Source organism: Ailuropoda melanoleuca, chromosome 4 (assembly GCF_002007445.2).
Source record: "Ailuropoda melanoleuca isolate Jingjing chromosome 4, ASM200744v2, whole genome shotgun sequence".
NCBI lineage: Eukaryota > Metazoa > Chordata > Mammalia > Carnivora > Ursidae > Ailuropoda > Ailuropoda melanoleuca.
This window is the reverse complement of record NC_048221.1, coordinates 53,135,984-53,158,490: the sequence shown is the minus strand read 5'-3', so window position 1 is coordinate 53,158,490 and position 22,507 is coordinate 53,135,984. Positions and strand designations below refer to the sequence as shown.

The 22,507-nt window shown below is 47.4% G+C and overlaps 1 protein-coding gene across 2 annotated transcripts in view; it reads left to right on the top strand.

Annotated features, from left to right (window-relative positions):
• Positions 1-22,507, top strand: part of FGD5 (FYVE, RhoGEF and PH domain containing 5) — a 118,887-nt gene that overhangs the window by 7,075 nt on the left and 89,305 nt on the right. For both annotated transcript variants that reach the window (XM_034658816.1, XM_002920680.4), the window contains exon 2: positions 1,179-3,831. In XM_034658816.1, the coding sequence (XP_034514707.1) occupies positions 1,179-3,831 (2,653 nt within the window). The remainder of the gene's footprint in view (positions 1-1,178; positions 3,832-22,507) is intronic.

Genomic DNA, 22,507 nt, shown 5'->3' with positions numbered 1-22,507 from the left:
TGGGGCTGGCTCAAGGGGAGACTTGTATATCGTCATCTATGGGCAGTGGGGAGCCAAGCAGTGCATTTGAAGCTGAGCTGTCAGGATGGAGTTGCCTTCCTGGAAAGCTTCATTTCGTATTCTGCCCACAGTGTGGCCAGGGGCTTGGAGGCATGGAGGTGTGCTTGTAGCAGAACAGATGAACTTGGAAGTGGGCAGCTACTCCTTTGACCCTTGCACTTGTCCAGATCCCTCCCATTCTGCAAAATACAGCTGAAATTTCACCTTCTCTAGGAGGTCTTCTTAGTCACGGAAACTCTTGCTTCTCTGACTCCTGGTGCGTGTACATTTGTACCACATCCTTTATTCTGATATGGTCAAATAGATTCTCAGCATCCATAAGGCAAGAGACTTTTTGCAAATATCAATGTTGGAAAATACCATACGGTTTCTCCCATGAAATCTGGATGCCCATGAAATTTGGATGCAAGACAGTTAGCTAGACATCAGTCTTAAAGCATGTAGAATTCAGAGGTGACCCTCAGAAGAGTCATGCATCACTGTCACAGACCTTTGGTGTATCGTTCTTGAAGAAATGAGATAATGGCTATTTAATCATAATATTCCAAGGGTTTGCGGCTCTGTCCTCCAATTGTCCTGTTAGTCTTGCCTCCCTGACTCAACTGCAAGTACTCAGCAGAGGTATTCTTCTCTTCTCGATTCTAGAAGATCTTTCCGTCTACAGTGCTATGCATATAGATAGTAGGTATCCAATGAATTAACTGTAGAAGGAATGTAAGCTGCGTGAGGGTGGCAGGGATGGTGACTGTCAAGTTCAACATTGTCTCATGGGTACCTGGCACCCAGAAAGCAATTAATACATGGTTGTTGGATCAATGATTACAATGATCTTCACACCTTTATTTGAGGAGTATGTCACTGAGTTGAGTTTTGTTAGCTGGACCATGTACAGAAGGAAGATCTATTCATTTTGTCTACAGAATGACTCATTACTAGAGGTGAAGGGATTTTCAAGATGGTGGTGGAGGACATAAAACGAAGACAGAACATAGTAGATTGGGCTCACATGGGTTGGGAAACTATCTTAGTATTTTCTTGAAAATGCTAAGTGGGAGGACTGAATGGAAATAAGAGTAACTGTACTTTGTATTCTTGTTTTCTCTATTTTCATCCTTTAGATTCACCAAAACCACCAGTTGCTCCCAAGCCAAAGACTGCCAGTCCTCTCACGCCAGTGACAGCACCCAAATTTCCGTCATCACCCCGGCCTGATGGTCTTCACAGTCCCAACTCCATGTCTAGGGGGCCAAAACCCCCCATTGCCCCTAAGCCCAGGCTGGCGACCCCCAGTGAGTGGAGAGCCAGCGTGTACGTGATCAGCAGCCTGAACAAATGCAGCAACGGGAAACTGCTCTGCGTTGACAGGGGGCTTTACGGAGAGCACCGGTCCAACTTGGAGTGCTCCGAGTCTGAGGCTGACGAGGATTACATCGTGGTCCCCAAGGCTCCACCGAAAGAGGATGAACCCAGGGATGGCAACTCTGCAGAGAATGCAGTATTGGTGCCTCCGGATGCTGCTGGGGAGGAGGAGTGCCAGGAGGGAGGCAAGGAGAGTGACCCGGAGGGGATGGGAGCTGCTGAGGACTTGGCAGCCCCAGCTGAAGTGGTGCTGAGTGAAGAGGCTGATGGAGGCATAGCCCCTACTCCTGAGAGTGTGGGGGTGGAGGATGGTGCCTGTGACCCGGAGGCAGAGGAGCAGACCTTTACAAGCGGGGAGAAAGAGAAGCTAGTGGAAGAGCACAGCGTGTACAACCTGGAGGACAGGGGCCCTTGGGATGGAGAGGCAGTCCTTCCAAGTGATATCATTCTAACTCACGTTGATTTAGAGGGTCCAGCAACTCCCAGTGATGAGGCTGGGCCCCCTGGGACACCCAGGGAGGCAGAGGAGGGCAGTGAGGAAGGCTCCACCAACACGGAAACAGGGGCCCCGGATGAATGCGTGGATTCTGACAGGCCCCCCGAGGGCAGTGCCGAAGAAGACAGCAAGGAACCCACAGAGAATGAGGGCTTGGCCACGGGTGTCCAGGAGGCGGAGATGGCTTCAGACAGCCCTGAAGTCTCAGAGGAGGGGGGTGAAGATGCTGCAGCCACTGGTGACCAGGATGAACCACCCGACCAAAATGAGAAAACGGACCTAGAAGAAATGGCAGCCGCTACCCAGGAGGCAGGAGAAGACCCTCGAGCAGGTGAAGACCTGGTACAGGATGAACCTGCTGAGGAGAGCTGCCAAATCATCCCTTTCGAGAACGATGGCATGGACGACCTTGTGACTTCACTCTCAGGAAGTCCCTATGAGTTCTTCCCGACTGAGAGCACCTCTTTCTGTAGCGAGAGCTACTCCTCTTTTTCCAAGTCAGCAAAAGACTTAGAGTCACAGCAGGAACCACAGTCTGGAGAATGTGGAGAGCAGGACCCCATTGTTGGAGCTTCATGTGGCTCTGAGGAGGGCCCCTCTGTCCCTGACGTGGTGGTCATGCCAGAGGATGAGGACGCCGTAGATGATGCACTCACCAACCCCTACGAGATGGGAGTTGACTTGGAGCAAGGTGCTGACCCTGGGGAAGGAGAGAAGCCTGAGACACAGGCTGCGTCTGACATGCTGAGTGGTTATGGCACGAAAGAAGAAATGAGCTCTGATGCTGAGGGTGGCCCGGTCTCCATCGACAGGAAGAACATCATCACGAGGGCCCGGCCCCACTCCGGGAAGGTGGCTGGCTATGTCCCAGAAACTGTCCCCGAAGAAACTGGACCAGAAGCTGGCTCATCAGCCATAGGCATTAGAGGTGCCACCAAGGAGGCGAGAAAGACTGTTCTATCATTGGAGGGGAAGCCACTGGAAGCCAGCAGAGCCTTGCCAGCAAAGCCCAGAGCCTTTACTTTATACCCCCGATCATTCTCTGTGGAAGGCCGAGAGATTCCAGTCTCCTTGTATCGGGAGTCGGAGGCACCGGGCTTGGATGACCATAGGATCAAAAGGAAAGATGACAACCTTTCTCTGCCATGTATGATTGGCTCCTCTGGGAGTTTCTCCCAGAGGAACCACCTTCCATCCAGCGGCACCTCAACACCATCTTCTGTGGTCGACATCCCGCCCCCTTTCGACCTGGCCTGCATCACCAAAAAGCCCATCACCAAGAGCTCTCCCTCCCTGCTGATCGAGAGTGAGCCCCCAGACAAGTACACCAAGAAGAAGAAGTCATCCTTCAAGAGGTTCTTGGCGCTGACGTTTAAGAAGAAGTCGGAGAACAAAGTGCACGTGGATGTCAATGTGTCTTCTTCTAGGTCGTCTTCAGAATCCAGCTACCATGGGCCTGCGAGGGTTTTGGAAATTGACCGCAGGAGCCTCAGCAACTCCCCACAGCTTAAGGCTCGGACTGGCAAGCTCCGGGCTTCCGATTCCCCTTCCTCACTCATCTTCTACAGGGATGGAAAGAGGAAAGGTGTCCCCTTCAGCAGGACCGTGTCCAGAGTGGAGTCCTTCGAAGACCGCTCCCGGCCCCCCTTTCTGCCCTTGCCCCTGACCAAGCCGCGGTCCATCTCATTCCCCAATGCTGACACTTCGGACTATGAGAACATCCCAGCCATGAACTCAGACTATGAAAATATTCAGATTCCGCCTCGGAGGCCTGCGAGGGCTGGGACGTTTACAAAACTGTTTGAAGATCAGAGCAGAGCCCTGTCCACAGCAAATGAAAACGATGGCTATGTGGACATGAGCAGCTTCAATGCCTTTGAGAGCAAACAGCAGAGCGCAGACCAAGAAGCAGAAAGGTACTGTGAATTTATATTTTCTTTGTTCTTGGGCAAGTGTGATCATCCGAGAGGCGAGCTTAGGTGTAGGGGACAGAATGGACTTGCTTTTTAGCCTCAGGCTCCATTCAGTTCTAGCTGTGTGACTCGGGGTGAGTGGCTTTACCTCTCTGAGCCCAGTTACCTCATCTGTGAAATGGGATTCCTGCTGCCTCATGGCAGAGTGTTTGAAGAGATCAGAGATGATAATCTGTGTGAAAGTATTGTCTAAAATGTCAAATACAGTGTAAATGTGAGCATTTGTATTTCCATTATTTGAGAGACATTTCTCATCTAGGTAGGTGGGTTTGCTAGTCCCCTCCAGGAAAGTCACCGAGAGAGAAGGTCCTCGTATGTTGCCAAACTAAATATCTTTCACCATCCGGAAAATACCCTAAATTGAGATTGATACCCTTTTACTGTGTAAATATACACTCTATTCAAGGAAACTAGGGAAGACAATCTATTTAAATTGTTTAAAGAGCTAAGGGTGCCCTGAGCTAAATTTCTGAATAGAGGCCTTTAAGAAGTACATCCAACCTGATTTTTTTTTTTTTTTGGACTCATTCACCTTGGAAATAAGAGTGAAACACTGAAATTATTGACAACAGTGGGGATTTTCTGACCCCACCTTCCCAAGACGGACTGAATGCCCTTATTGATCATCCCAAGTGGATAACTGCCGAATCTTGTGTTCCTTGTACCTTGTAGATGCAACTTAAAGGCAATGCGATTCAGCCTCAACCATTTACTCTCTTCGGAATTAATGGAATTAACTGGAATTAATACAAGCGAAAATGGCGGTGATTTTAAAGGATATCCTGATTCTGACCCCTTGTGCGCAGTGACTTCACCCAGTCCCACACAGGTGCTGCTAGGAGTTCCCGGGCGCCTGCAGTAATGAATAGATAAGATGATTTGCAATTAGCATGAGCTGTCGCTGGAGTGTAGATGCTAGAAGTGTTTATGTGGTTTATTCTCATGAGTTTTTTTACATGGTTCCCCACCCTGGCTCCATCTTCTCCCTCCCCCAAATCTGGGTGAGGCCGTTAATTAGTTCTTTCCAGAATGAAAGGGTTTGTTTGCTGGGGCAAGGGTAAACACTAACACTGTTGGAGGGACTGAGTTTAATTTGGAGAGTGTGGACGTGTGCAAACTCTACAAGGGTGAGAGCTGCGCAGCCGACCAGTTCATTGCATTAATAGTTATCAGCAGGGTTTGACAAGATCCAGACCTGGCTGAGTGCCTCCTAGCGTTAAGAAAAATGGAACCAAGCTCTGAAACCAGAATCACCCTGCTAGAAAGGATCTCAAAGGGCATATGGTCAAGGCTCCCACTCTAACAGGCCTTTCTCTAACCCAGTCTGTACTTGAATTCCTCAAGCCACAGGGAACTCACAACCTCCCAGAGCTCCCTCATCTGTTGCTAGGTATCCTGATTAAATTTTCCTTTCTGACTGAAGCAAAAGCTGTCTCCTAATATCCCTACCCCACTCATGCTGGCTCTCCCCCTCTCAAGCCAGGCAAGTGAGCTCATTTCTTCTTTTGTATGACAGCCCGTCAGAAATCAAAGCCTGCTTCTATAGAATCACTGATTTTTAGAACTGGAAGGGGACTTTGGACAACATTTGGTCCTCTTACAGAGGAGGAAACTGAGACAGAGAGGGAAAGGGATTTACCTAAGGTAGCTCAGCAATTTAGTGGAGAAATCAGCAGTAGGACTCAAGATTTCCTGATACCTGGTTCAGGCCTCCTTAGTGACTTACTGAGGGATGCCAGACCTGACTGTACAGGCTGTGCACTGCACTGCTCCAGGGCCACATTCACTTTCAACCCTCCTGCCCTGGGTTATACAGTGCACAGGATGCTCGGCCGTTTGCAGAGTCCCTGTTGCCTTGATCTGTACTTTGCCCCAAACCCCAAAAAAGTCCCTTCATCCAAATTAACCTGATAATAAGGGAAAAATACCCAAGAAAATGTCAGTGCTATCATATCTTGACTGCTTCCTGTGTGCCAGGCTTTGTGCTGGGTGCTTTCCCTGCGTTGTCTCACATTTGATGCTACAGCCTGGGGCCGTGCTTGAGTATCCTGGACTGTCAGACTCAGAGCGCTGTTGCCCTACTCTGATGCTATTTCACGGAAGGCCAGACTGACCAGGATAAATCTCCCATGCAGGAACCACATCCGCTTGGACATCAATGAGTGAGCAAAGCTTTCTTCCGTTTTCCTGCATGAAACAGATGGAAGCAAAGGTCTCGGGAGAAAAAGCCTCGCTTTGGGCAGAAACAGGTCTGGGCAGGGGAGGTTTCAACACATCAAGTTGAGAGGCCCGAGGGACTGCTGTGGGGGTGGGGTCCTGGTGCTTCTTCGCCTGAACAGGGGCTTTGAGACCTTAGTGGCCAGGGTGCTGCCGATCTGAGACATGTGCCTAGGGGTGCCCCGGGGGTGCTTCAGGTTGGGCAGGACAAGATGGGGCAAGAGAGTGGGGAGGCATTTCCTCCTCCTTCCGCTCCTTGTCCTGTCCCACACCTTGCTTCAGTGTGAAGATCAGGGAGAGAAGCCAAAATAAATATCAACAGCCCTGAAAGGGTGCAGGACAGTGTATTGGGAGATATGGGTTCAAACCCATCTCAGTCACTGACTTTCTGTGGGTTCTTGCAAATGGCTAGGCCACAGTCTGCTCATCTGCAAAATGGTAAGATTGGAGCAGATCTGTATTTCTCAACCATTCGCCTTTCCTGTACCACTTCTACCATTTCTGTTCTACCACCTATACTATCACTTACTTATTGTTTTTCTTTCAATCAGTCTCTCTTTTTTACTTCAAAAATATTTAGAAAGGAAATTTTATGTCACTGTTGGGAAATGGAAAAACACTATTGGTTGCCATAAATAGAAGGCAGTTATACAAATAAGATACAAAGGAAAGGAAAATAACGGGTAAATTCTAACTTGAGGTTATTCCTTGCCAAGGCTGGAGCTGGAAGCCTGGTCCCTTTGTTAAACAGGGAGAGGTGTTGAAGACGTCCTGGCACCACACAGAGACTTTCTCCTTGGCATAATCAGAGGATTCAAAAGGACTGGAAAGAGAATAACTCTCTCTCTCTGGTGTGATTCACTGTTATTTAAATCCAGGCCCTTTTTCCACTAAAAGTACCTCCCTTCAAGAAACATGTAGAGTATAGAATAGAATTCAGAGAGCCCTTAGAGACCTCTAAATCAGAGTAGCAGCTCAGGGTCTAATGGATGATTGTAAAGTTTCTTCTATGTGGTTACTTCCTTTGAGATTTATATACCCAGATAATAACATTTTAGGAGCTGCAATAGTCTTATTAACAATTTTCTGTCTTGTAAAATAAAATTGTATACGTTGTTACTTATGTACATTTTCCCATGCTATACAAAAAGTTTCATCATCTTTTAGTTAAAGCATATCCCCAGAACATTCTTTTTTTCTGCCTGAATTGGCCCTCTCGAAAAAGAAAAAAATGAAGCAGAGATCTAGTCTAACATTTACTTTTCAAATAGACTGTTTAATGTCTTCAGGACTCTGGGTTGGGGTGACCTAGTCTTTACTTCTGAGTATCCCATGGCCCCTTAGTATGTTGGTTATGTGCTAGGAGCTTAATAAATGTGTGTTGATGACCAGGAGTTTAATGATTCTATGCAAGTTGGTGGTTTCGAGCTTCACAAGGGTCAAAGAATTACCATTTATTAAGCCCTTGTCTTCAGCAACACACTGCTTTGTATGCACTTAATAAATACCCATTTGATGCAAAACACTACATAAACTGGCTTGTCCTAAGTGTCTCATTTAAATCCCCATAATTGTGTATTTATTTTTTGCACGATGATGAGTCTACTTTAATCACTCAGCATTATACACCAACATGGATCCCTGAAGCTGCTTTTCCCCATTTCATTATGAAAATATTCAAACTTACAGAAAACTTGAAAGAGCTTTTATAGTGAATATTCATTTGCCCACCACCTAGATTTACCATTTACATATTGCCACACTGGCTTTTTCTCATCTCTTTCTTTCTCTGTTCTCTCCAGCTGTTAGGATCAGTCCCCGTATTGTTCTTGATGCATTTATGGTAGCTTTTTATGTATACAGATGAGGACAGCGAAGCCCAGGGAGAGCCTGTGAGAGCACAGGGGCCAAGCCCGTGGGCTTTATCCAGGCTGCCTGGGGTTTGAGTCCGTACTCCCCCCACCCCTTACTATCCGTGTGACCTGGGACAAGGTCTGCTCCTTGGTTTATCTGTTATAGGCAATCATAATAGTTCCTGCCTCATACGTTGTTAAGATGGAAGGAGTTTATATTGCATATAGTGAAATGATCAATAAATACTAGCTACTATTCAGTGATATGGTAAGGTCACATAGTGGTGGATGCAGGATTTGAATTTGATTCCAGAGGTGTGGGTTGAGAATATGGTCCCTTTGACGGTGGGGATGTCTCTCTCTGTCTCTCCCTTTCTCTCCCATATGATGGTTCTTCTGCGTGAGTTTGACTCCATGTTCAGGACACCACATCAATAAAACTGGGACCATGAACTTGAACTTGCAGGCTTCAGCTGTGGGGTGTGGTATCAGCATTACCGCTAACTTCCTCCTGTGGTGGGGTCAGGGCTGCAGACAACAGCCCGAGCCGAGCCGTAGTGATTCGGAGTCATCAGCAGCCTCTTACACCAAGGACAGCAGGACCAATGTTTTTATCATTTCATAATCAGAGTAGATATGCCTGTCTCTGCGTCTCTGACCCTAGCTGGTATTTCACTTGTAATTCACGATTAGTTAGGCACATTAGTTTCAAGTGCTATAAACTGTCCTCTGTTGCACAGGTGTTAAGTGGCCAAACCAAGAATCCTGGTCTTTCTGACTCTCAATCCAGTACTCTTTCCCCTACCTCCTGTTTCCTGTGGTTGAAAAAATGCCATGTTTTCTGGTGGTCTTCATCCAACAGCTGTAGTGTCTCCCTTGCAGAAGACAAGGTAGCATAGCCACCACCAAAATGTTGGCTTGTTTATTGGTCCAGAGGGCTCAAGGAAGAGTAGAGGGACACTTTCTTTTCTGAGGGGTGTTAAGGTTTGCTGCTCTATTGGCAGCTCATCAAGAGGGTGACAAGCGGGGTGCCTGGGTGGCTCAGTCGTTAACCATCTGCCTTCGGCTCAGGTCATGATCCTGGGGTCCTGGGATCGAGTCCCACATTGGGCTCCCTGCTCAGCAGGAAGACTACTTCTCCCTCTCCCACTCCCCCTGCTTGTGTTCCCTCTCTCGCTGTCTCTCTCTCTGTCAAATAAATAAATAAAATCTTTAAAAAAAAAAAAAAAGGCTGACAAGCTTTCCTGGAACTTGCTAATGAGCTACTCAGACATCTCGCCCTCCCTCAGGGCCACAGTGGGGGATGCTTACCCTCCTGTGGCCAGCTGTGCCCTCAGAGCAGCCAGGAGCTCTGGGTTTGGAGCAGGCCATCTGTTTGGGTTGTACTGCTTGTCAGGGGAGCTTCAGATGATTCAGCCCACCCAGGAGCAGCAGCTCATGAGTGCTCATGCCTTCCAGGGAGAGCTGTGAAAGGTCTGAGGTCCAGCATTTCAGGACTCTTTTCTCCCAGCCCGGGGTTCTTACAGAGCTGTTCATTGTTAGAATGCAGCTTGAATTACATGTTCAAGAGTTTGTGGATTGGCCATATTATACAGCGTTCGTATGAGGATAAGGAGCGGGAACATCTTGGTAATTGAGTGTTTTGGCTCATGATGACCTTTTGAGAAATGATTGATTCTTGAGGAACTGTGCCCAGTGAAATGTGTATGGACAGAGAGGTAGACCAGGTACCATCACTGGCCTCAGTGGACTTACAGATGGAGAGTAGCAAGGGGACTTCTACCCAGGCGCTTAGAATGCAAGGCAGAAAATGCTCAGTACCTATTGGCGCCTGGGGGGCTCAGTTGGTTAAGCGTATGCCTTGGGCTCAGGTCATGATCCCAGGGTCCTGGGATCAAGCCCTGTATTAGGCTCCCTGCTCAATGAGGAATCTGCTTCTCCCTCTGCCCCCTGCCTCGCTTGTGCTCTCTCTTTCTCTCACTCTCTGTCTGAAATAAAAAAATAAGAAAGAAAGAAAAGAAAGAAAGAGAAAGAAAGAAAATAAATGCTCGGGATCCAAAAGGTAGGTGTTCAGAGGAGGGTAGGATGGCTTCATGGGCACTGAAGGAGAAGTAGGCTCTTGACACATGGAGGTAGGAAAGAGATGCAAGGACGTGTGGAAAACACAGATCTGTGGTTTTAGCAGGTGAAGCTGCAGTGAACATCATTTAATCTTGGTCAGGAGGTGCTTTGAGATCTTTTTTCTGGAAAACGGCTCACATCATCAGCAGGCGTGGAGAATATGTGGAAGAGGCTGGGTTGAAAGCCTAAGGACTGAACTCAAACACCACATTTTTCTGATTTCCAGTGCTCAGAGTAGTGTGTTGCCGCGGCTCAGCTAGTTCGTCACTCACTCTGCTAACATTTGTTGGGCATCTACCAAACATCAGCTACTGTTCTAGGTTCGAGAGGTCTCCACCCCCAAGGCATTACAGCGCAGCTGGGGAGAGAGACTAAGAGAGGTCGTTAGAACCCATATGATAAAGGTTTTGCTAGAAGCCCCTTGTGTTCTAGAGGAGGGGCTGTGGGCAGCCTGGACTATCTGGGAGACGCTTGAGGTGGGTTTTGGCAGAGGAGCAGGACTTCATGATGGAGACAAATAGTCCAGGAGGAACACAAGCCCGTGCATGAGTCTGGGGGTCAGAAAGGACCATGAAGTGCTCAGATGGACCTCTGTACTCGTCTGTGAGATAAAGTTGGGAAGACAGGACCCAGCCGAAAAGTCCTTTGAATATCAGCTTGATGAATGAGTGCATTGCCCCTGGACAGTGGGGGGACCGTGGTGGTTTTCAGCAGGGCAGGCCCAGAATGGAGATGGTGCATTGGCACGGACAGTCTGTTGGCAGGGTGAAGTGCAGGGATGAAGAAGAGGGAGGCAGGGAGACTAGTCAAGGGGCCATTGCAGTGGTCCCTTCTGGAGAGCATGAAGACGGGGCAGAGCCATAGCAGCAGGAAGGGGAGGAGTGGGGTTCCGCAGTGAACACAGCCACCCACTTCTCCGGCATTGACTCCGGAGCTAGCTTGGGGCTGCCTTTGCTTTCCTCATCCTTTTATTTATTTGTTACAGCCTGTCAGGGTCCAAATAAATAAAAGATTTGAGTTAGTTTCCAGTAAAAGACAAGCAAGAAGTAATAGTTAAAGGATACAAGCCAAGTCATAACGCTGGGAGAGGTAATTGTACAGGCAGTCCAGACCAAGGACAGCGACCGTGGCTAGAATTCCTAAATCCAGCACAAAATCTAGCGTTAAGAGCACTCCCTCTCACTTCCCCAGCCCCTAGCACACGTTCACCATCCTCAGAATGCAGTAAATATTTTGCTGAAGTGATTCCCTGAGAGAGTGAAACCTGATTTTTATTTTTTACGACTGTAGACGGTGCTGCCGCAAGGAATACACGCATCATTGTAATACAAAGGTGATTTACAGCCTCAGCTATAAATCCTTGGGTGGGTCCATGGCAGAGCTGCAACCAAACCTCCCGCTGACTGATTCCATTGGTGCTGAGAGCGGCATGCCTGGATTTTTGGCACATCCCAGCCATGGTATTCATGGGTATCTTTATATCTGCCTGTAAGCTGGGAGCCTTATTATTATTATTATGTTTTTGACAAATGAACTCATGCAGAGCTTTCATTAAGTTTCATTGAAAGGACCTGGAAATGCCATAAAAATTATTATAATCTCAAAACCATCACATTCCTAACGCACGCGGCTGTGCTGCTTGTTGAAATTGACTGATGAGAATATTCAGTTTTTAATTTTCTGTCTTAAAATAAGACCATCTGCAGCTGTTTCTTTTAGCAATAATTTTTAATTAAATGCAATAAAATTTACAAGAAAGGACCCTAATAAGAAAATCGTGTCAGAAACACACTTATTGTAACATTTACTAGCATGATATTAAGGCCCCCAACTCTTTTTTTCCCTTGCAGAGCTATAATACAGACGGAATCTTGATTAAGTGTTAATCACAATGTGATTTTACCTTCATGAAATCAGGGTTTCTCCCTGTGGGAGGTGTGAAAATAATTCTCACTAATAGAAGACGGTCTTGTTGCATGAGTTCTTTGGTGAAATGTCAGCAGCAGGCCTTCTTGACCAGCTGAGCCCCAGAGGAGGAGTGAAGTCTTTGTTCCGGCCTGAGTTTGGGTGGTTCTTGAGGTGTTGGGCTTTACTGTCCTCTGCCTGTGGATGCAGGGTGAGCGCATCATGTATAGGATGCAGCCAAAGAGAAAAGTCATCTGTATAGTTCAGGTGCCTATCATGAGCTGGGCTGTGCTCTGTGAGCTTCCGATACAGTAGGCAGCAGACAGATAAGGTCCTTGCTGGTAGGTGTGGTATTCTGCTAGGGAGGGGAAGACAGCCAACAGGCTAAGAAGTAAACAAGATAATCACAGATAACAAAATCATTCCCTTGTGATGAGATTATTTTGGAAGGGCGGAGAACAATGTGATAGAAAGTGACTGGTGGAAGGGACATTTTAGACAGGATAGTCAAGGAAGGCTTCTCTGAGGAAGTGATATTTGAGTGAAACCTGAATGATGATCAAACCATCATCGGGGGAAGGGCATTCCAGGCAGAGGGAAGAGCAGAGACAATGACCCTGAGGCTGGAGGACCCTGTTGGCCAGGAAGCCAACATGACTGCAGTGCAGAACAAAATGGGGAGTGATAGGGTGGGGTGGGCAGGGGCCTTTGTAAAAGATTTAGATTTTACTTTAATGAGATGCCATTGCAGAGAAATGTTAAGATCCAAAAATGTTTAAATTATTTGAACTCTTCAGACCATTTCATAGGACTTGGGCATTTAGGGTCAGACCAGCAAGTAATTTGAAAATTGTAGCAAGGAGTATTTATTTGCTTTTCAGAATGGTTCTGGGAGTATAAACAGGTTGGAATTTAGATCCTGGCACTGCCCCTGACTATGTGAATTTTGAGCATCTGGGTCTCAGGTGTCTCTCCCACCTGTGACTGCTCTGAAACTGCTCAGGACTAGGGAGTTCTGAGTTCCCCGTCTGAGTGCTCTTTACAAAGGACTGTGGTGGCCCAGAGAACTGAGAGAGGACTGGCCCAGCCATGCTAGAGGAAGTGTGTGTGGTGATAAGCGTGGGAGGTTCTTGAAAATGAATATGCCGCATTTGCACTTGTCCTTCCTATGTGAATTGATTTAATCTGTGAGCTGTGGGGAGCTATTGAAGGTTTTAGAGCAAGAGAGTGACAGGATTAGCTGGTACTCTAGCACAGTGATTGTCAGATGTGGGGTAAAATGGAGGAAAAGAAGCCGCCACAGGAAGGTGTCTCAAGGCCAAGAGATTGAGGCATGGCAAAAGGACCTAGCCTCTGTAGTGTGAAGGTCTCTAAGCCACAGCTACTGCAGTCACTGGGAACAGAATAAACCAGAGTTCCCGCCACTCTGGAACTCCCCAGCATAGGGCTTCTTAGGGTGGTTGATGGCAGGTAGGCAGCACAGATGACAGAACCACAGAAGCAGTGTGGCATAGCAGGAGGAAAGGATGAGCTGCGGTCTGCCTTCATCCCTTACCTTGTCATCTGCTCTGAGCCTCCGTTTCCTCACCTGTTCACATGGTATGATGGTCCCTTCCGCACTGAGCTCTCCTGAGGAGTCAGAGATGGTGTGTGTTCAAGGGCTTTGTTGGGTATTAAAAGATGATACTGTCGGGGCGCCTGGGTGGCACAGCGGTTAAGCGTCTGCCTTCGGCTCAGGGCGTGATCCCAGCATTGTGGGATCGAGCCCCACATCAGGCTCTTCCACTATGAGGCTGCTTCTTCCTCTCCCACTCTCCCTGCTTGTGTTCCCTCTCTCACTGCCTGTCTCTATCTCTGTCAAATAAATAAATAAATCTTTAAAAAAAAAAAAAAAGATGATACTGTCAGTCTCATACTTTGCTGCTGGGAGCCGAGGTGAACATACGTTGCTGTGCCCACAGCATGTGAGACTTGACTCCATGTTCACTATATGCCAGGCACTGTCTGAGACTCTTTAAATGCATTAATTAGGTTAATCCAAAATACTGCCCTGCCACATAGATCCTTTTTAAGAAGATCTATACCCAGCAGATGAGGCAACTTAGGTACAGTAAGAAAAGGGCTCAAGGTCACAGCAGAGCCAGAATTTTAACCGAGGCAGTTTCCAACAGCCGTGCTGTCACCTCAGCTGTGAGGTTCTTTCTCACTTAATGTGCATCACCTCATTTAATCTGCTGAATGTCCCTTTGGCAGTCGTTACCCAGTTTTACTTTTTTAATAGAAGAGGAAACTGAGGTTCAGGGTGGTGCCATGATTTGTAAGCTAGTTAAGTGATGGAGCTAGGACAGGAAGGAAGGTAGCTCTAGGTATGGCTTCTTCCCTTTTTCTGGTTTACCCCCTTTGAAACTTCCCAACTGGAATTGACCCTCCAGCTGTCAAAGGTGAGGACACACAATGGAGTATGAATCTTCAGAACGGAAATGTCCTTATTATAGGCATTCAGAATGGACAGCTTATAATGACTGTCCACTTGCTTAGATCCACATGGCCAGGGGATGATGTAAAAACTATATATAGAGAGAACAGCACACACCAGTGCAGTAATAATCAAAGGCATAATATAATGCAGGAGGTTAACGCTTCCTTAGATCGTCTGGCTAGGCTCAGGAAGGGCCCTTGGGGAATTTATCATCCGTGCTCACAGCACTCCAGGTCAACAGGACAAAAAGCTCATAATAATTTCTGAGTGATGAATTAATGTGTTTCATCTGGCACCTTGAGTATGCCCCAAGACTGTCCAGCCTCCAAGAGATGAAGGCGGCCGCTGAGCCATGTGCTGGGGAATTCTGAGCTTGCCCCTGAGGATTGTAGTGTTTCCCCGTCTTGGAGAAGCCTGCATCTTTGGCTGCTTTCCTGCAAGATGAATGTCTCGGGGTTGGGATTGTTTTTTGGATGATGTGGCTGGTCTCTATGTAAACAGACCCATTCTCTTCGTGCATGAGTTTGGTCTGGAGCCCAAGAGAAGTTTCTCCAGGTCAAGGCATGACCCAAGAACTTGACATTTCAGGCTTGTTTGCATGATTTTAATTAAGAAAATAAGACACCACACACACAGATCCTGCCTTACAGAGATCGTAAGCTCTGTACTCTGTTATGGTGAGACTTTCTTATACCGAGAGATAGGTCCAGCGGGAATTCAAGAGGTAGTGAGCTCTCGTTCATGATCAGTAATTAAGCACAATTGGAAAGGATACCAGAATCTGTCATGAGGCTGTTGTAACTTGCACAGGCCAGGAAATCTGAGCTCTTGGGATTGTTTTTGGCTGGGTAGGTTAGAGACCTGAGGAAGCAGGGGGCTGCTGTAGGTACTGCTTCAGCAGCCCCTGATGAAAAGTGTCCAGGCTCCAAGGTTGGAGAGGCCCCAGAAGACCATAGGAAGGCTCAGTATCAACTCTGGAACCAATTCCAGATGTCTCCTGGTACAGCGAAACATGTTTTTCATGCCCCTTGCCACTGCCTCTGAATCCTCTGAAGTACTGAAAAGCTCACCTGCTGAAAAGGCCGTGCTTGGAGATGTGGTAGCTCCTGTGCTCCGGCTGCCTTGGGAGAGAACGGAAGTCCTCCTCTTGGAGTCAAGGGCCCAGCTGCAATGACGTGGATGGGAAGATTGGTTATTTGGTGCTCTTGGGGGTTCCCTCACACACTTAATCTCAGTGGTTTTCAAACTTTATGTTGTAGCAGGATCCTTTTTCAAATGAAATCTTACTTGGAACTCCAACAAAAAAGGCAAGAGTTTGTTATTATAATTCTCTTTCATAAGTTCAAATTTTTAATACTTTATAGGAAGTCAGTTAATGAGACCATCATGATGAATAGACATCTTGGAAATTGGGAGTTACAGATTGCACCGCTGCTCTTATAGCCTAATGAGGGATGATGATTGTACAAAGGGGTATATTATGGGGGTTAAGAGCCTGTGTTCTAGAGCAGATGGCTGGGTTCAGATCTCAGCTCTGCCAGTTTCTAGCTGTATGTTCTTGGACAGATTACTTAACCACTCTGCTTTAGCCACCTCATCTGTAAAAACAGGGAAGATGACACCATCTACTTCAAGAGATTGTTGTGAGGTTTGAATGAGTTAACACTTGCACAGAAGGTAGCTGGGGCCTGCGTGCCTGTTAGGTGCCCAATACACGTTAGCTGTTATTGTTAACACCATAGCAGTGTCCTTGTCCATGAAACGGGAAGCAAACATTGGTGAATCCTCACCCACAGGAGTCTAGGGTTTCTAAGGAACACTCGCAAACCCCACCTCATCTCATGTGATCTGGGCAGTCTTCTTTTAATAAGTGTGATCTGTTGGGTATACATATTTATAAGTCTTTTTCACCGATGATTTCATCAGTGATTTACAGAACCCTATGCCAGACACATTAGGGGAAGTGGAGAAAGGGTTTTTGCCCATCTTTCAAAAACAGGCCTTTTGTTTGGTTGAGGGGGAGAAGGTCTGTCAGGTTAAGAAGTAGTTTAGGGGGGCGCCTGGGTGGCACAGCGGTTAAGCGCCTGCCTTCGGCTCAGGGCGTGATCCTGGCGTTATGGGATCGAGCCCCATCAGGCTCCTCCGCTATGAGCCTGCTTCTTCCTCTCCCACTCCCCCTGCTTGTGTTCCCTCTCTCGCTGGCTGTCTCTATCTCTGTCAAATAAATAAATAAAATCTTTAAAAAAAAAAAAAAGAAGTAGTTTAGGGATATGTAACTATTGGATCTTAAACTCATGGATTATAATAACCTCCTCACACAGTGTACAAGGATGGAAGTGAAATTAAGGATGTGAATGGGAAAAGGAAGCAACACTTAGCAGATTCCAGGGTCTGCCAGTATTTTATATACATGTGTACACTCCAGTCCTTTATATATGTTATCTCACTGATTATGAGCCGGATCCTATAGGTGAGAAAACTGAGGCTCCAAGACATTAGGAGGCAGAGGAGGCAGACGGACAGGGTTTGAGAACCTAGAGCACAGAGTCAGGACCCACAGTGGGGCACAAGGAGACAGGTCCCAGCTCCACTGGTCTCTTGTTCCTGGCAAGAGTTGCCCCACCTTCGGAAGCAATGGGTATGTGCAAGGGGGCTGGCCGAACCCCTGCCAGAGAGGTTGTCCTGGAGATTCCTTTCGTGGGCCAGAAAGCTAGGATAGAAAACCCAGAAAGTTATGAAAACTTGATGTGGCAGGCACATAGTTGTGCACTGCGCTTTACAGTTTACAAAGCTTTTCCATATGTCTGTTAGCTCCAGTGATTCTGCCAACAACCACCATTTGGAGTAGGCAAGCAAAGACCTGAACAAGACTAGGGGATAGGCAGCTACTTTCTCTGCGGTGCCTTGGATAAGCCGTTTTCCTGGGTTGTGCCTCAGTTTCCTCAACTCTAAAATGGGGATGATAGATAATGACAGATTAAGAGTAACCCATGCCAACCCAAGGGCCTGGTGCCTTGATGCAGGGCCTGGCATTAAGTAGGTTCTAAGTGGGTATAATTATGGATATTATTATGATTGTATCTACTATGAGGAAGGGATCTGAAGAACGGCAAGAGGAGAAGCTCTAAGACTGAGGGTTTAGAAAATACCAAGGAAGGGTGATAAAGAGCAGAAAAGCAACTAGAAGCTTGAAGAGATTTGTCCAAGCTCGCATAGCCAGCTAGTGGCAGAGCGGCCTCAGAGCCCTGTGTTCCATGAGGAATCGAGGTGAGCGAAACTGGGTCCCAAGACTGACCCGGAGTTAGGGTGTGGCAGGTCCCAGTCCACACCTGGATCTGCTCTTGGTGATAACAGAAGAAAGGAGGGTGATGTCATTAGCTAGGAATTGTTCTGGGCCCTTGTTCCCTTCTCAGGACACTCCTTGTAGATGCTGCATCTGGTTTCCAGGGAGGTCCCTGGTCCAAACTCAAGTTGCCTTGCTGGCCTGAGGCCAGAGGTCAAGGCTGGCTTCAGAGCCATGAAGTGAGTCAGTGGCTTAGTGGGATTCAGAGTTTGGGGTGCTGCTCAGTCTCTGGGATGAGGAGGCCCTTCCCTTTTCACCTTTATACTCCCTCTCCACCTCCATCCTTCCCAGATCCAGTCTCAGATTCCGGGGGGCCCTGAAGTCTCCATCCAAGGCCAGCCAGAGATGTTGTGTGTTATAGCCTCTGCCGACTTCTGGTCTTTCTTTGACCCCCCCACCCCAGGTGCCTGGTGTTAAGGAGGGAGCTTCAAGATATCACTCAGCCCAAGGGCACCTAGGTGGCGAAGTCAGTTAAGTATCTGACTCTCGGGTTTTGGCTTAGGTCGTGATCTCAGGATAGTGAGATTGAGCCCCATGCTCATTATGGAGTCTGCTTAAGACTCTTTCCCTCCGCCTTAGCCCCTCCCCCGACTTGCACACACACTGTCTCTCTAATAAATAAGTAAAGTCTTTAAGTTACCACCGAGCCTATCTGAACTCCCTCACCTTACAGAGGAGAAAATTGGGCCCAGAAAGGGACTTGGTTCCTCAGTTCCTCTTTCCATTAGATAAGCTGCCACCCTCATATATGCACAGGGAAACGGTGGAGAGGACAGTGAGGGCAAAGGAGGAAGGGCATGGCACTGACCAGGGAAGTTCAGGCACTAAGTTAGATATTTGGAAAAATATTCTGGAACAGAAAGTCGTCTTTGTGTTTTTTAGATCCCAGCAGGAAAGCATCACTTTGCTGACCTCACCCCAGAATTGATCACTTTCTCCTTCATACCCTCTGTGTAAAATCGCCTCCCTTACCCGACTGTGAGCCCCTCTGTGGCTCCACACCTAAACTCATCCATGTGTCCCTGGCACGGGGCCTGGTACCCAGATAAGCTCAATAAAAGTTTGTTAAATAAGTGGATGTATTCTGGAGGCTGAAGGGCACTGTGTTATCTCAGGGGCACACCCCAACCAAGTAGGACTTTGCACAGATTCTCCCCAAGCCCCATCAATGTTCTGGGTGCTGGGACAACAGGAAAAACAAGGCAGGTTGACATGAAATGCCTAATTGCACTGTTAATTATTTAAATTCAACTGTGCTGAGTGATCCAAAGAAATGCAGTTCTAAGAGCTTCTAACAGGTGCTCTGACCATTGTGGCTGGATAGACCTCTGAGAAAATGAGACCCCAGCATGGTCTTGAAATACAATGAGGAGTCAACTGGATAGAGGGAGAGGGTCAGGACGGACCCTGTGAGAAAAGCAGAGTCATCTTTCCAGATGAGGAAACTGAGGCCCAGCACAGGGAGGACTTGCCTGAGGCCACACTGGTATCAAGAGGAGAAGCTGGGGTTTGCATTCAGTTCTTCCGAGCCTGTTCCTCTTCTACTGGCCCTGCCCTGGATGACACAGGAAGCCCAAGCTGGCCATGGTGACATCACAGTGTGACGTCAAAGCCCTTACTTCCCACTGTTAAGGTTGGACTCCACACACTCACTGCTTTACTCCCTCCCCGTACCTGGGGACTCCCCCATTCCCAGCTCCTTCCTTTTCAAACTCACCTCTGTTTTGGCATCGCATGTGACCCAGGCCTCTCTTTTCTCAGATGTACAATGAAGGGATCAGGCAGCAGACTTTCTCAGGCTCCTGACAGTCTGGGATTTTACTCCATACAGTTCTGACCTTGGGAAACATTTATGAGCCTAACATCTAGAGGGAAATATGCAAATCAATTTAAGGAACATTCAGTGGGCATCTGCTGGTGCCAGTCCTTATAGGATCAGAAGCCGGCGACCACAGATGCAGCTCAGACTTCAGGTCTCAGGGGAAGGCAGATTATAAGCAGCTGACTGGGTGCAATTATAAGTACAATAGGAAAATTAACAATATTCTGGTAGCAAGCACAGAAGGAGTGGCCAAGTCCATTGAAGAAAAGCCTTCCCTGAGAAGTTGGCAGGGTTTGTATTGGACATTTGAACTGGACTTGAAGGGTGAGTAAGTTTTCAAGGTAAAGAAGTATGGGTAGGGATTTCTAAACAGAAGGGATGGCATGCACGAAGGCACACAATGTACAAAGACCGTGGACAAGGACAGGGAGTGACCAAAAGTGAGAGTTTAAAGTCACCAGTTTGAGGTTCTGAAATGCAGCGGGTAGACACAGTGGCTGAGAGTGCAGTTCTGCAGTGGGGTGGAGACTCCCAGCTTGGGGCTCTGCCGGCCTCTGCTGCCTTCAGTGGATTCCCACCCCCCCCCTTGCCTTTTTCAGCCTCCATCAAAATTGTCTGGGATTATATGAGACTCCCCTCCGCCAGCAGGAGAAAGGGAAGGTGTGAATGTAACAATGTCTGTGAGGCTGGGGTCTGGTCTGCCTCCCAATTATCCCTGGAGAGACAACTACTCAGCTCATGGGGGCTTCATTCTCAAGTTGCTTCTAATCGATGATACCCTGGTGACAGGCATAAATTAATTTCCTTTTAATAGGCCATTTAGATGTAATCGCTGGGGGAAAATGTATTTAGGTGGCTTTAGCTCGAGGACTAGCCTTCTCTAGACGTGGCTTTTCAGAATCCTGGTCTCTGAGTTGGCATGTGTCCCATCCCATCCCTATCTTTTTGGCCTGAGGAACAGCTGGGTTTTATATAAATGAAGTCCAGCCTGGGTAGACTCTCCTGTCAGGGATGGAAGCAGGCTGAGAACTACTTAAGGGCTCTCTGTAAATCACCTTGTCTAAAGTGATTGGTTATGGTCATTCACAAAGGTTTTCATTGTGTTCCACAGTTTGGTTTTCGGGTTAGAGCTCTGAGTCTCCCTCTGAGAGCAAGAACTGGCCCAGAACATCTGGTCTCTTTGGCTCTGTGTCTCTTGCTGTGTAACCTTTTTGCTGTGTTCTAGTTTCTGGGCCTCGTTTTCCCCATTTGCAAAATGAAGGGTTCGGGGACGTGATTTCTGAGATGACATTTTAGTTTTCTGTTGCTGCCTAACAGTATAGTACACACTTATTGGCTTAAAACATACATTTTTTTATCTGACAGTTCTATAGGTCAGAAGTCCAGTGGGCTGGGGGCTCTGCTTAGGGTCACACAAGGCCACAGCTAGGGTGGCCTTGGCTTTTATCTGGAGGATATGGGGGAGGATCCACTTCCAAGTGCATTCAGGTGGTTGTCTGACCTCAGTTGCATGTAGGACTGATATAATAGGATATAGGATATATATCTGTTTCCCTGCTGGGGGACTGGTCTTTGCACCTAGAGGCTGCCTGCGTTCTTTCTCATGCTTTCCACGGAGCCCCCTGCAGCAATGGAGAAAAAGAAAGAGTCCTCAGACTTTGCATTTCTGACTCCAGGCAAAGAAAATTTTCTTTTTTAAGGACTAGTGTGATTATATTGGCTCACCCAGATAATCCAGGATAATCTCTGTGTTATAACATCTGTTAATCTTAAATACATCTGCAAAGTCTCTTTTGCCCTGTAATGCAAAATATCCATAGGTCTCAGGATCCATAGGGTATGGACATGTTTGAGGGCCATTTTTCTGCCTATGACAGCTCCCCCTCTGATACCCAAAGATTCATGATCATCCCAAATGCAAAATTCACTGCATCCCAAGGTCCCCAAAGATCTCATCCCTTGAGAACATCAGCTCAACAAGTTTCATCTGAATCTCATCAGCTCAGAAGTCCCAAATATCATTGTCTAAATTATCTAAGTGGGTATGGGTGAGGCTGTGGCTGTCATCTATCCTTGGGTATAATTCCTCTCCTTCTGTGAACCTGGGAAACTAAAGAAACAACTTATCTGCCCCCAAAATACAGTGATGAAAGCAGTTATAGGCATTCAGGTTCAAACAGGGAGAAGATGAAATATGGAGTCAGATGGCTTTCTGGGGTCCTCATACCCCTCTTCCAAAACTATGAGGAAAAACATGACACTGGGGCACCTGGGTGGCGCAGTCGTTAAACGTCTGCCTTCGGCTCAGGGCGTGATCCCAGCGTTCCGGGATCGAACCCCACATTGGGCTTCTCCGCTGGGAGCCTGCTTCTTCCTCTCCCACTCCCCTGCTGTGTTCCCTCTCTCGCTGGCTGTCTCTCTGTCAAATAAAAAAAAAATCTTAAAAAAAAAACAAAACACGACAGAACCAGCCCCTCAGCCCCCTCCTCACCTCTGCAGAGAGTGACCGTTTTTGTGGTCTGAGCCCTGCCGTGCCCACCTGGGGAGGTCCCAGGAGGTTTGACTGCCATGGCACCTTCTCCTCCTCCTTTGGAATACTGCCCCCCCCAACTAATTTGATTAACGGCTGTTTAGAGGACAAGAGGTGCAGGATCACAGAGGTCACTACCATGGCCAGAATTCTGGCCACAGAGGAGGAAATCATGCTGTTGGGATAGTCCAGTGGCAGAGAAATTTGACCAGTTCATTTTGGTTCAGAAACCCTTTTTAAAATGTTTTGTAAAAGATAACACAAACTCCAAAAATGCTATCTGCAGGGAAAAATCAAATCATGCATCACTGAGTTTCTGTTCTCTAGCCCTGCCCCAGATGTTTTACAT